The following is a 13,878-nucleotide window of genomic DNA, read 5'->3' as shown; positions in this document are numbered from 1 at the left end:
AGTGCTTGATGATACAAGCAGTTTTGTCACTCTAAAATAAATCAGCTGTAATGCATTGCAGAGGGCAGTAGGAAGTGTACAGAGTGAACAGAAACATATACTGTGAGATGTACAAAGCCCCAAATAAACACAGAGCTATCTGAATAGGCAGCACTACATTACTACATAAATTATTTGATCTTCATAAGAACAGCTTAGGCATAATTATCTCAAATACAGTCTAGCCGGTAGTCAACACGCAGATTTTTCCCTCTGCAGGTATTTTGATAATTTAGTTAGCAACCTGCATATGCTGATGTGTGAAGAAAACGGGCCTAAAGAAAATAACTGGTACATTTGGATGTATTTTACTTGCAAATCCAGATATGTGGTCAAACTCCACTAAATCAATACCCTTAGTACATGCCACTAAAGCACATTTACTTTTTTTCAGCTGCATAAAGCTAATGTGTGTGTGGTGTTTTTTCTTTTTTTTTTTTTTGTAAAGAATATCCTGCATTGCATGTTTGTATTTCCTTTCTATTTCAATAAATTGCCTTTTTGAAGCATTCTAACAAAAGGAAACACTAAATGACAGTCTCCCAAGCACTAATAACTCGTACAGCTTGATACTAAATCTGATTACAAATGTGATTACTATTGTGAGAGCTGTACATGGAAAAATGCTAATTCACATTCAATATCCTTTAAGCTGCTTCCAGGTTGGGAAGACTTAAATATTTCTTTAAGGTCTGGTAACAAATTTCTTGCCAGGCTCGAAATAATCAGTGTATGTTACAAACAGAAAAATTGGTCATTGGCCAGAAACAGACAGTCTTTTACATTTCCTAAGGAACAAACTGTACCAGTTGATAAACTGCATTTAAACTGCCAGCACAGTTTTCCAAGACTGAAAGAAATAAAGCAATAACTTTAAAAATCAGACTTATTTTTAATAACATGAAGCAGCGTGAAGAGAGGAACTTATCTAGATTTTAACAATTTCAAAGGGAGCAAACTGTAAATACCATCTCTTCACCATGACTGATAACAATTACAGAGTTAAATGTCTTCCTATGAATGTTGCACAATCTCCTGACTTATGAAGACTCTTAAAAGATATAACAGCACTTCCCAGATGGGTAAACATTTCCATTATGGATATGTTATAAAGATCACATAAATGTCTTCTTCCTTCTAAAGTCACTTCAGTTTCTGCAAATATTTAAAAACTGTTTAAACAACAAGCCTGTGCTGTGCCTGCAGCCAGTTTCTCCTTTCCTTGCTCACTGATGTAGACTCTAATACAATGAATAAATCATTAGGTGTTCTGAAGAACAATGGTGGTACAAACCCAGGAGACACAAGAAAGCAGATGTAAAACCTTCTTTGTATTAACACTTGAAATCCATAGACTAGTGGATAATTCAATATTCCCAACACTTATTTTCCTATTTGCTTTCCTGATGCCACCAGATGCCAAGCTCCAGGACAAAAATCAAGTAAGGGAGAATTATTGTGCTTTAGGTAGGGATGTGCCACAACTTCTTACAAACCAAAGGGGCAGCAAGTTGATGGTCTTTGCAGCAGCTGGCAGCCAGTGTGCTGCGGATATTACACTAATGATCAAAAAAAAAAAAAAAGTCTTAAAAGTACACACCTGAGTTCTGCTTTTTAGAAACTGCTTCTGCAGCCATATTTTGCAGCTACAAGTAAATACACATCTAAGTAACTTGGGATAAGTCAGCTGCTTTCATTTTCCCTGCTCCAAAGGAGATTCAGCATAAAGAGTAGCTCTATGAGCTATGAATAAATGCCAAAAGAAAGATCTTTGAATTCTGATGAGGAAGTTTTATGATGTTCAATTACATGTGGATTCAAATAAATTTTATTTAGAAGGCTTGCCTGCTCCATATCTCATCATCCTTTACAATCACAAGCAGGAAGCATCCATGAGCACCTCTTAATAATAAAATCTGATGCAAGAACGCAGTCATTCGTCTACCTTCCTCCTGAATTGTGCCAACCTCTTCTCTACACATGTTGCAGTGTTGGTGTGAATCTTAAAACACCCTTCCTGTATCAAAACCTGGGTACTAGAAACCTGTGTTTTTCAAATCACAGTCTATGTCCTGGAGCTTAGCTACTTCCAAGGGCAGATTATGAAGGCTACACAAGCACTGAAAATTCATTCAGGATATGCATTTCAAGGTATTTTTACTGCCTCATGAACATCTGGCTCTGCACAACCAGCAGCTACAGCAAATTCTAAACACCTTTCCTAATATGTTCTTATTGAAGACAGTAAGGGTGAGGAAGAAGAGTATCAAAGTCTCTGTCCCTTCCTCATTCTCAATGAGTTGTTTGTTACAAAAAGAATGTCTCCGTGCTTCCCTACGGAAAAGGCTTACAAGGGACAAGGAATGTAAAACTACCCTGCAGGAATGTAACATTTTCTTGACCTTGTAATTCCTATATAATACAATCTCTGGGTTTAGGTTGTGTCTTCTCCTGCAGTTAAAATTCAAAATCTTAAAACTCTTCCTAAGGAGAAGTTTATTTTAAGATTATGATTTCATATGCAAATATACAACCCCCAGACTAATTTAAAAGCTTAACAGGAGCTTTGTGTGGCATGGCAGTTGACAGCCCTTTCTCTACATGCAAGATGCATATGATGAACAAGGTATTGCAAAATCTACGCTCTGGAAAACTCAACAGCTCATGAGCAAGTGCAGGACCATTGAGAATTAGTGACCATTTGGGAGCAAACAAGCAACGCCACGTAAGCAAAGTCAAAGGCAGCACTGACCACCCCTTGCAAAGGTTACATATTTCAGCATCCCATGAACAACTCCAGCTACAACATAGCTGGTCGGAGCCCAGCTGTTAGCAAATAATCTCTTCTACCTTTCCTGCTAAATGGAAGTTACACCTACCAGAAATGAAGTGCTTCAAAGGCAATAAACGCATAATGGCTTTTATTAAAAAAACCAAACCAAACCCAACAAAACAATAAAACAAACACAAGAGGAGGCTACTTTAAAAATATTGTCAGCCCTCACTTAACACTAGAATGCCAGAGACATCAGATACTGTCTGATGGTATTTTACTGTGCTCCTCTAAAATGGGTGCACAACTGAGGGGGGAGGTGCCTCAGATAACTCTCCCAGGTATTTTAAATGCTTAGCTGCCTAGAGATGTTTCAAGCAAACCCCGAAGTACCAGTGACTGTTAAAGTGTTCACTCAACCACAATCTTTGCTTTGCTCAACAGATGCAAAACACCATAAAGCGAATGCACGAGGTAGGTGTTGGCCAGACATGGGAAGTTGAAGAAGAACCTTTGCCATTAATGCCACATTTAGCCTCCTGACATCCACCCCGACCACCTTCTCAGAGTGAAGCAGGAGATGATCCAATTTTCTGAGACAAATGATCGCAGACAAGTACTTATGTTCAAAGGCAACAGGCTGCATTGGGAAATCATAAATAGAAGGCCAAAATAATTTTAGAGAAATCAAGAAAGACAAGCTAATCTTACTACCCTAGGAGATAACCAGTCACACACCCTGTTCGCCATGATTAATAAGGGAACTTAGCGTCACTTAAACCAAAGTGCTGACTTCAGTGACGCTTCCCTTTTTGGCAAGGAGGGATCGAAGGCACTGAAGCAGCTGCTTTCAGACTCCTCAGGAGTTGAGAGGCTCCCTAAATTATGTAAATAAAAAACAGAGGGAAGGGAAAGAAAAACCAAATGCTAACTCAATTTCTCTTGGAGAATCAAATTTCACAGAACTATATGTCTAACCACTTGTTTCTACTCAATAAAAAGCCCCTTTAGAGCCCACAAAAATACCAACCTGAGACTGCCCGAAAAAAACCTCATCGTTTTCACTTTCTTTGCTACAAAAGAACAAAAAACAAACCAACATATTACAAATACAAAACCAGACTTGTGTTGTAACAAAAGCAAGCAGGACTTTGTGCGCACACAGATTCTTCTTTTAGATTCTTGCTATCGCTGCACACTTGCTAATATATTCAGTAAATGGCAGCACACTGGGCTGCAGCAGTTCAGGCTGCTACACTATGCCTTTTGCTTCCTCTCAGAGCTATTTGTGAAAAATATAACATCATTTAATTCCAGTGCCCTTAATCCAAATCCTTAGAACTCTCCCAACAAACATAACTGTGGAGAGAAATATTCATTTCAGGCAAGCAGAATACAGCTCTCGCAGAAGAGCAAAGCACAATGAAAAGGGCTGGATTTCCAATCCAGAGGCCAAAGGAGGCAGACTATGTTGTTCCCTGCATGGAGTGTGCTGCTTCAGGTGTTTCACAGCTAACTTCTTTTCAAGCCTCCACCATCAGGATCTTCAGTGCCATTACTAACAGGCTGAGAGAAGAGTCTTGGTGGCGTATGGGGCTGGGTAATGCTGTTCTACAGCATTACTAAATGTCACTCTCAGCCTGTGATAGACCTCTTGGGCTGTACCAAAACCACAGGGGAAATAAAACATACATATCTCAAAAAAAAAAAAAATCACCTTTCTTCAGATAAAATTTCCATGTCATCAGGTCCAGTTCTGTCTATAGGCCTGGATGAGCTAAAGCTTTCCATACTCTGTAAGAGAGTAAATATTAAAGCAGTGAGATACGTAAGAGAAACAGATGCAACCTGCAGGCCATTAAACAGATCAAATATAAAAATATCCAACAAGACTTCTAGAAACAAGACAACAATCAGACTACTGCCTGCTGCACGTTTATAACAAAACAAACCCCACACTTTATTGCCCGTAACCTGGAAAAGAAAAAACCCAACAACTGCTTACTGCTTCATTTCTTTCATCAGATGACCTCAAAATGCCTAACCGGATAATCTGCATGGTACCCCGCCAGTTCCCATTTTACCGACAGACAGACAAGATGAGCTTGAAAGCAATTCTGTGCTGCGTACAAGTCCTGTAAGAGTAGGTACCAAATTCCGCAGCATCTTCTCAGCAGGACTCATTATGCTCATCTTAGAAAATACACCCCCTTCTCAGCCAAACCCTTCCCTAGTTTCTTCTTAAACAGGCAGAAGAATGCAAAGAGACTACGATATACATAGAGGTAATGTTAAATGGTGCTAATATGAATGCAGGGAAGACATTCAACTGGTTAGGATAACTTGTTCTGAAATTTGTCTTTGGCTTAGGAATATTAAAGCTGTTGTCCTCTAAGAGCTTGAGAAAGTATTGTGAAGACAAGCCATGTTGCCACTTCAGGCACATGCCCAGGAGGCTTTCTAACCTATTTTTATTGGGAGTCCCTCTTAAACAGGAGGAAGTCAGTCAGCAGACTGGAGTGAGGTTCTTGCCCTAGCCCCGGTTTCCTTGGCGCAGTCACAGCCTTCTCTCACCTGGTACACCTGCAGCCCCATAAGGTGACATAGCTCAGTCATTTCAGCCTTGCTTAATGTGATACTTCAAGTCCTACTGGTACCTGGCTACCACATCTCTGAAATGCAGCTACAAGCTTTTAATGCTTCATGGTTGGTTTGCTTGGGAGAATAAGTGGAACTGACAGGTTTTCTACTGCTGACTTACACTTTTGAGTCAGATGCAATTAGACAGCTAAGCGGAAAGGTTCCACACTGTCCTACATACCCTTTCAGGGTTTGAAAAGCAGGAAGGCTCAAAAAACAGTGTCTAAGAAGATACATCACAAACTTGTTTACGTGATGAAGGTAAATGCTAAGGTACAGGTTATATCCCTTGATACTCCAAGTTGGTAGTTTAATCTGAGTTATTATTTGAAGGGTAAAGATGCAGCCAAAAGAAAGCTAAGCCACCACACATCCTGCTGGTGGTATCTGAAATGCAAGTATGAAATAACACACATGAAAACTTAAAAAGCAGTCTTTGCTCTTCAAAAAAAAAAGCAGCACCATGTTCTCTGCAGGCTGTTTCATAACTATACTCCCAGTTGACAGTCCCACTGCGACACCACCTTTAGCAAAGCAAGCAAGAACACTGATGGTCATCTTGGTTGACCTGCTTTTTCTGCAAGTTTAGTCCATTTTATTTGCCTTTCAGCCTTTGCCCCTCAAGAGATCCAAAAATAAGGGGCTGGGCAAAGTCCAGTGGACACAAGTAAGTTTGAGGACATTTCTTCTGGGCACATTTTAGGATTTAAGGGATGTTTTCAGGTCCACAGCAAAAGTGGATACTTTTGTCCCAGATCCCGAGTCAAATTCTCATTTACATTTAAACTACTTTACACTCCACAGGAACAGAGAAGAGGTACAGAAAAAGTTTAAGCACCTGACCTTTGCCTATCTTAAGTCCATTCCTACAAGCAAAGATGCGAAGTGAGAATGTGTGGATTGTGCTGCGCTCTTTCATGAAGTATCACGTGAGTAGGTTACTGATATTGAGCAACAAATGTAAGTACAGCCTACAATTTTTGGCATCTTGCCTTCTTTTTATTACAAAGTAAAGTAAAATCTGCCTCTTTCCAAAATCTCTGTGCAGGGTAAGAGCATCAGATCACTGCAATTCTGTGACCTAAATGAGATGAGTCCTAACACAATGTCATGTTAAGAATGAACTCACAGCAGGCTCTACAACTTAATAAAGTAAAACTGAAGGAAATGCCCTATAGCTCAGAAGGACAGTCTTTCCACACAGCTTCCACTATTACTAGTAACTATGTAATGTATGCCTGGTGCCAGGCACTGGGCTGCGTAGCACTTCCACCACTGTAAGCAGACCCTGCATTGAAGCACAGTAGTTTCTTAACTGCTGACAGAATAACCAGTGTCTGGTCTCCCTACCAGTACAGGGAAGGAAGGTGCATCAGTTTTATTCTACAGCTTGTAGAATTTGGCAAGCTGTTTTCTACTACGAAGATTGCACAAGAACATGCTGGGCAAATGCTACAGTAATACAGATTTTTAGGATGTTCTATCAGTGTCATCTACCTGCTCGGTCAAAGGTAGCTATAGAGGGATCTTCTTTTAGGAACAACACACTACAAAGCGGTTTGCAAGTTGCAAACACCACAGTAACACACAGACTTTAGGGAAAACACATAAAACATCTCATTATCAAGAAGTCACTTGCAATCTAGTGTTTCAGAACATAGCAGGAATATAAAAATAAACTTGATCTAACATATGCACCTACACCTGAGCTTCCAATCTCTTTGCAAGACTTTTGAAAGACTGGGAAAAAGACTTGCTTCCTTTTTCTCTTTCCACAGTGCTTCCCTGAATTCAGAACAAAAAAGCAGTAAGTTGTGGGAAAAGCAAATGACTACGGACAGAGTAAGAGAATCACAGCAGAAACATGGCTTGTAAAGAATGGCTACCCAAGGGAAACAGACGTACACTGAAATTTAAAAAAAGACTTTTCCCCCACCCGGTACCATGCATCAAATAGTACAGCATGCTGGCTTACCACAGGGCTGTCCTGGTTATCATTGAGCTCTGAAAGCTTGGTGCTGGATTTCTGCCGTTTTGGCTTATTCCTTTCACTAAGATATCCGGAGCTGTTGTCTTGTAATTTTTCTACTTCCTGAACACCTAGAATACAGTCTTCAAGATTGCTGAATCCAGAGGGAATATTTTCTTTGTTGACGACTTCCCTAAAAAAGAAAAGGGACATTACAACAAGAGGTTATTTAAAACACTCTCCCGCTACTTCATGGTAGCAATAGAGAAATGCACCATGCTGACTGGTGCCTTTCCAGCAACATCTCCTACGCCCTACAAAACCAGTATCTCTGGTTTTTCCTACTGCAGCAAACACACTGTGCAATGCTAAATGCTAAAGTCAGGTGTATACACCTCAGGTGAGAAAGCAGTGAGAATTAACATTTGGGACTTAATCTACTTCTGACTAAAGCCAATGTAGAGAATCCCATTGACTTCACATGGAAGCTGGACTAGCTCCTGACTGTCTGCAGTATTTTTATAGAGAATATGCAGCATATTTTCCTTTGAGATACGTGCTTTTAATTTAGAAAAGTGATTCACAGCTGTGGTTGAAGGATCTCCTTTGGTGCATGACACCACATAATTGCCCCTCTGACTCATATTCTCAAATGCAAGAGCAGGACTGTGGTGCTTTAGTCAAATGCTTGATTCCTATTTGAGAATTACACAAAACAGAAAAGGGGATGCATCTCTGAATGGAAACGCAACTGCTAGGATAGTGGAGTGTTCTGCTTTGTTGGGAAATGAATGGGACAGCTAGCTTTAAGTCAACACGTTATGCGCTAGCTGGTACTCTCCAGGCTAGCAGGGTTCCTGCATGTTTTCCAGAAGCCTGGCATATGGTTTATCTAGCCTTGCACAATTAGCCTGCTACGTCTTTCAGCATGCAGTCTTCCCTCTACTTTGTGCTATAATGGAGATGCACATACATGACACTTCACTACATTATGGGAACAGGAGAAACACAATGCATCTCATTTTTCACCATCCAATCCTGCCAGAGACTAATGGCAGGCTGCTTACACTTGACATTGAAACTGGAATGTTTGCTAATTGTTGTATGTGCATCTGCGTTATACAGTGCTGTGTGACTCCAAGGCCTGCTTTCAAAAACAGCAGGAGAATCTCCCTGGACTTGCACTAGTGCGACAAGAAACCAGTTACTCTCTAGCATCTGGACAGTAACAGCACAAGAAAGGATTCAGATCAAAAACAAACCCAGAAAGTTTCAGCGATTTTCTAGATGATGATTCTCTAGGTCTCTTGGTGAGAGAGATACAAAGAGGTATTACATGCCCATGATTAAACTTCTAAGATAACACATTTGCCCTTGTGGAATTTTCTACAACCCCCTGAGCAGACCAATTATGTATCCATAGCCCGTAGACCATGTAGCCTGCAAAGCGTAGGAGTTCCTGTATGTGTTCTGCGATATGCACTCTTTCTAGCTGAAGTCCCATCTTGTGACATTACAAATCCTCTTGTGATCCACCAGAAGGCAAGGAGATGAAGTCACTGACAACCAAAAAAACAGCAGAAACAACTTCTGAAAAGAATTCCCAAATTTTGATAATTCACCCAAAGGAGTTCCAGCAGCCTGACCAAAGTGAACCAGGGAAAACAATTTGAATCCTAGCCAGCATTCAAAACTTCCCACGTGCTTTAAATCCTTGGCTCTGGTTTTATGGTCTGAACCTGAACAACTTTGTCAACCCTGTCTAACGGCAGGTCTACCATACAACGTTGAAAAAAAGCCCCGTAGTACTATATGCTTCCAAACACGTACGCCAGCCAGTCTCTGACCTACTTACCTGAGAAGCCAGTCAGTAGGGCTACTAAACAAGAAAAACTACTTCAGAACTGTCACCATACACTTCAATGACTTGCAAATAGCTACTTTCCCAGCCCACTTTCACAACATTTTTTCAGTTGTGATTTTTATTTTTGGAACTATGGATTTTTTTACAAAAGTGGCATTGACATCATTAGGGAAATAGCATGGCTGCAATATTAACACGGCGTACTGCTGGTTATGCACTTGCATAAAAGTAGCTTTGTATAAAAAGGTACTGATCCAATAGGATTTGGGGAATTCAGCACCTAGGAAAAGATGACACTAGTATGTATTTCAGAATTTAACTTAAAATCCTGCAATCCAATACTACAGTCAAGTATACATATTCTTTACAAGAACTAGCGTTCTGTTAAAACTAGACGTTATGTGTAAGCACTGGTTCAATCATGGTCTTGAAAAATCTGTAGTTACTGCTCCTCAAAGACAGCTATGCCTTGGGCAAGTGTTTGTTAAGGCTGTGGTGGTAATAGATTTGTACCACACAATATATGGCACAAGTAGAGGAGTATGAAAGGAAAAATAGGTATTGTTATTTCTACTCTCTGACAGACATCTAATGAAATTCACCACTAAATCATCTTTAAGCATTGTATAACAGGGTAAATAAAAGTTCTTAAATTCAACTTAATCGAAAGGATGACTTTCAACTTTCAGACAATCTCCCAGGGCTCCTCAATAAACCTGAACATACACTGTCCCTCCACATAAAAAAAAAGGAGGACTTTCTGTCATTTTTTAAGACATTCTAAATTCAGAAAAGCAACAAAACTCAATGTTTTTATCTAAAGAAAGTACAGGCAATGGAGTCAGCTGCTTGGGGATTTCCACTAAAGCAACAAATGCTGTAATTGAACAATTCCAAATGTTGTAACCAAGAACTCTACTGCATAGAACTAATGGATTGTTATCATGCTTTGCCCCACTTCATGACCTCTAAATAAAGTCTACATTTCCCAGTTCTACTTGATGCAATGGAGCTCTGCACGGGCACTGCAGTCTGCTCTGCACTTTCAACTCTGGGCCAGTGCATTTCATAACAGAACTAAGCATTGCCTTGATAAGAGGACATGACTAGGGTACACTTAAGCAAATATATGTTCCAAAACAAAGAAATTAGGCTCGTACATGTCTCTGTTTCTCCGGGCTTCCTCCTGTTCTTTGTGGTGTCGCCTCCTCTGCCTGGCAGACACATTAGAAAAGGCTGAAGATGTTCCCGATTCAGAGTCCTCTGAACTCTGGCCGCTTGAGCCATGAACATCAAAGAGATGCTGCTCCACGGCTGAGCGGATTGTCTTCTCTAAATACCTGTCAAGCCGAAAAATAAGGTCAATTGAGCTCAAAGAGTCTGTGGAGCTCCCTCTCTGCAACAATAAATAAAGCAAGGGTATCTGAGGTTTGTTTTATTTTCATGGCAAGGCAGCATAAAATGTCTTTCTTAGGGCTGTGATATTTGCAAAAAGGTAAGCCAAAACCTTCGGACCCTGACATTCAGGTCCCCCAGAAGAGCTGAGCCTTCCCAATTCATCTTGCTCTTTTTTATTTCTAGGGATGACTGAACCATCAGTAAAATGGCTGGTTTTACTTACTGCAGCTACAGACACTGGTGCCTAAGTTCCACTCTCCACTTTAACAGTCTTTGCCTTGACAAAATTGTATTCGATAGCCAGCCATGCTGACACCAGTCAAGTGTCTTGTGCAATATGAGCTCAGTAAAGCAATGGATCATCTGTAATAAGGTGATTCACTGCTGTCTCACAGAGGGATGAGAATGTGCAAACAGTACCTCACTACAAACTCCTCATGGACTTAACATGGTGACGAGGCACAGGTTTGGTTCTGAGTTCATGTTGTTCTCACTGTTCTTGTGCCATGAATGTACCCACAGGCACCCCTGACTTACACTGGTGTGAGATCAGCATCACACCAACCAGCAGTAAGAGGACATGAACTACTACTTGAACTTTCAAAGCAACCAAATCTTCATTTTGGCACTGACAATTTTCGTAATATTTCCTTCCTTATCAGAGGGATTCTTTACGGGCAAAATCTAAATTTTTTTTTTGTGTGAAAAGACCATTTGGAAACATATTTTTGTACATCCCTGCCTCATCCCTGTCTCTTATAATGCTTTAAGTAGTGTGCTGAAGAACGAGTTTTTCAAACATGCCCATAAAAAAATCCATATATAGTCTCTAGTGCTTTTCCCATAATTAAAAAAAGTTATTTGCAGGATTTGCTGGTCAATTTTCAGCTGAGTGACTATGAGTATTGGAACCTGTGCCTGGGCTGACTTCCCTAAAGAATTTACAAATGTCATTGCTAAGCTGCTATAGTTGCAAGTCTGCTAAGACTACAGTTCCCCCAAAAGTCAAAAGATCTTAGCAACTGCAAAAACCCGCATGGTTTAACTTGGCAAGCATGTCTACGTTTCATGCGTTGACAATAATTATTTCTGCAAACCCATCAGCCATTGGGAATTTCCAGCTCCAGCGAGGGAGCCTACTCGTTAGTTCTGCTGCTCCCAGTTATGGTTGGGAGTCCATAGCCCCATCCTCTGCTGAGACGCAATAGGGTGCAAACAAGAGCAAGAGGATGACACAGTGCAAATGGTTTCTCTAAAGATGCAATTCTGCCTAAGCAAAACATCTCAGGCATCGCAAGTGCCTGAGAGTTTTTCAGGAGGAAGTGATTTATTATCATTGCAGATGCTTTGGTTTGGGAAACACTGTCTTTTTTGTTTTTGTAAGAACAAACCTTAAAGAGAAATATCCTCTAAAAAGCTCCAATATACAAACAAGTGGCCAGAAAATTGTAAAAGAGACACTTACTCTCCTGTAGCAGGAATATTACTATTGACTTGTGATACGTGGGCACTGTGTAAAAGAAAAAAAAAAAAAGGAGAAAGTTAGATCTAATTATCACAATAAAGTCTTAAAACTCTTGCTCTTTGCAGCAGTAAGATTTAAAGGACTGAGTTGTCTCAATAACAATTGCATGTGCATGCCACAAGCCTTCCCCATAAAACATTTCCTCTCCCATGGTGATGTGGAGCATTTGCACAATGCAAATATCCTCAAGAATTAGTTTCCATGTCATTCTCTTGCTGTAGGCCAAGGTCTAACGGAATGTACTTCAACTTCAGCACACAGCACATCTTTTTACTTTCTTCTGAGGTTTCTTTTGCTGCAGGTTGTTTCAGTCTGATCATGGAAGTCCTTGCCTTTTGAGGCCAACTAGAAAATGTATACACTGTGAAAGGGGACTTAATATAAAAATCTTTAAATACTGACAGGACAAAGACGAAATATAGTCTTTGCACAGTTTCCGTCCTGCTGCTCTTTGGTATTCATGTTCTTTGCTTCACATTTTTGAAAATAAAAGTGTATGGTTTCTTCTTTCTCTTTTCCATCAATCTGTTTTCAGGCTCAGCAAGAGCTGACACGATTGTAGGTGTCACTGCTTGCTGTTTATAGCCTGTGGAACAAGCTGACATGCCACCTCGCACAGCTGTCGCCGCTTTCCTCCCCCTGCACATGGCCAGATTCAGCCTGGCCAGAGTCCTGTCCTGGCCCTTTTTCCTCCTGCTGACTCGGCTCTGCTGATAAGGTGACACTTTTTGCCTATTCATCACTCCTGTGGATCTTCTTTACCTCAACTAAGTCACAGTCCTAGGGGATTCATTGGGATTTATCCCTGTATCAGAAGAGGAATTAGTTGTATGATCAGTTGATATATCTCTACAAAATGGCACTGGGTGGCCAAGGTACGAGACAGGCTGGATGCAAGATGTGCTTCCTGCCAAAACAATCCATTATTTTTTTCAGTCTTTACCACTTTCTCCCAAACAGTTTCAAAGCAGAAGAATCAACAACAGCTGACTTCCCTTAACTAACCAAAGGCTTCCTCTCTGCTCCCCTCAAATATTTTGCATTTAACCATACAGATTGTGTGCGAGCTAAGATGCTACAGCGCTCTCAACTGAGAGGCGCTCGGTGGCTTTGCTTCGTGACTTTGTGGTTTGAGTGCCACTTGTGGTGGAAGGCAGGCGACAGAGGAAGAGAAGGGTAAATGAGGGGCCACTACAGCCAGTTTAACAAAACCAACAAAACAGATTAACTCCTGTAGTGAAGTACCAATCCCACAAGCTCCCAGCTGCATATCAGATTCATAATAAGCTTCAGCTTTTCCAGGCTGAGCCACCACATTCACCTTAGTGTGGGTAAAGCAGTGAACCCCAACCACACACACATCCCTTCTAGTCCTGGCTTCACTCAGTGCTCATCTCCAGCCCAGGCACGTGTCCCTGGAGTGGTGGCACAGCATGAAAGCAGTCACAGATTTGCCACTATATCCCACATCACTGGCACAGCACCTGCGCAGCCATGCCATTCAGATGATTTCATGAACAGAAGACATACAAAGAAGTATTATCGTATTTATTATTCCAGACACGTAATCTGCATATACAAAAAAAAAAATTGCAAGATCCCTTTCTTCCTACACGTAACATCTCGACTACCAATGACTGAATGGCTTTGCAATTTGAAGTGCACATTTC

General features: G+C 40.7%; 1 protein-coding gene across 8 annotated transcripts in view; it reads right to left on the bottom strand.

Annotated features, from left to right (window-relative positions):
• FAM13A (family with sequence similarity 13 member A) overlaps positions 1–13,878 on the bottom strand; it is a 132,231-nt gene that overhangs the window by 28,870 nt on the left and 89,483 nt on the right. For 5 of the 8 annotated variants that reach the window (XM_069855644.1, XM_069855645.1, XM_069855650.1 and 2 more), the window contains 5 exons: positions 12,149–12,193; positions 10,446–10,625; positions 7,428–7,614; positions 4,530–4,606; positions 3,843–3,885 (listed from right to left, as the gene is read on the bottom strand). In XM_069855644.1, coding sequence (XP_069711745.1) covers positions 3,843–3,885; positions 4,530–4,606; positions 7,428–7,614; positions 10,446–10,625; positions 12,149–12,193 — 532 coding nt within the window. The remainder of the gene's footprint in view (positions 1–3,842; positions 3,886–4,529; positions 4,607–7,427; positions 7,615–10,445; positions 10,626–12,148; positions 12,194–13,878) is intronic. The other 3 variants (XM_069855647.1, XM_069855646.1, XM_069855648.1) reach the window with 3 other exon arrangements.

This window comes from Phaenicophaeus curvirostris, chromosome 4 (assembly GCF_032191515.1).
Source record: "Phaenicophaeus curvirostris isolate KB17595 chromosome 4, BPBGC_Pcur_1.0, whole genome shotgun sequence".
In the NCBI taxonomy this organism is placed as follows: domain Eukaryota; kingdom Metazoa; phylum Chordata; class Aves; order Cuculiformes; family Cuculidae; genus Phaenicophaeus; species Phaenicophaeus curvirostris.
Note: the sequence above shows the minus strand (reverse complement) of the source record. Positions and strands in the feature narration are given on the sequence as shown.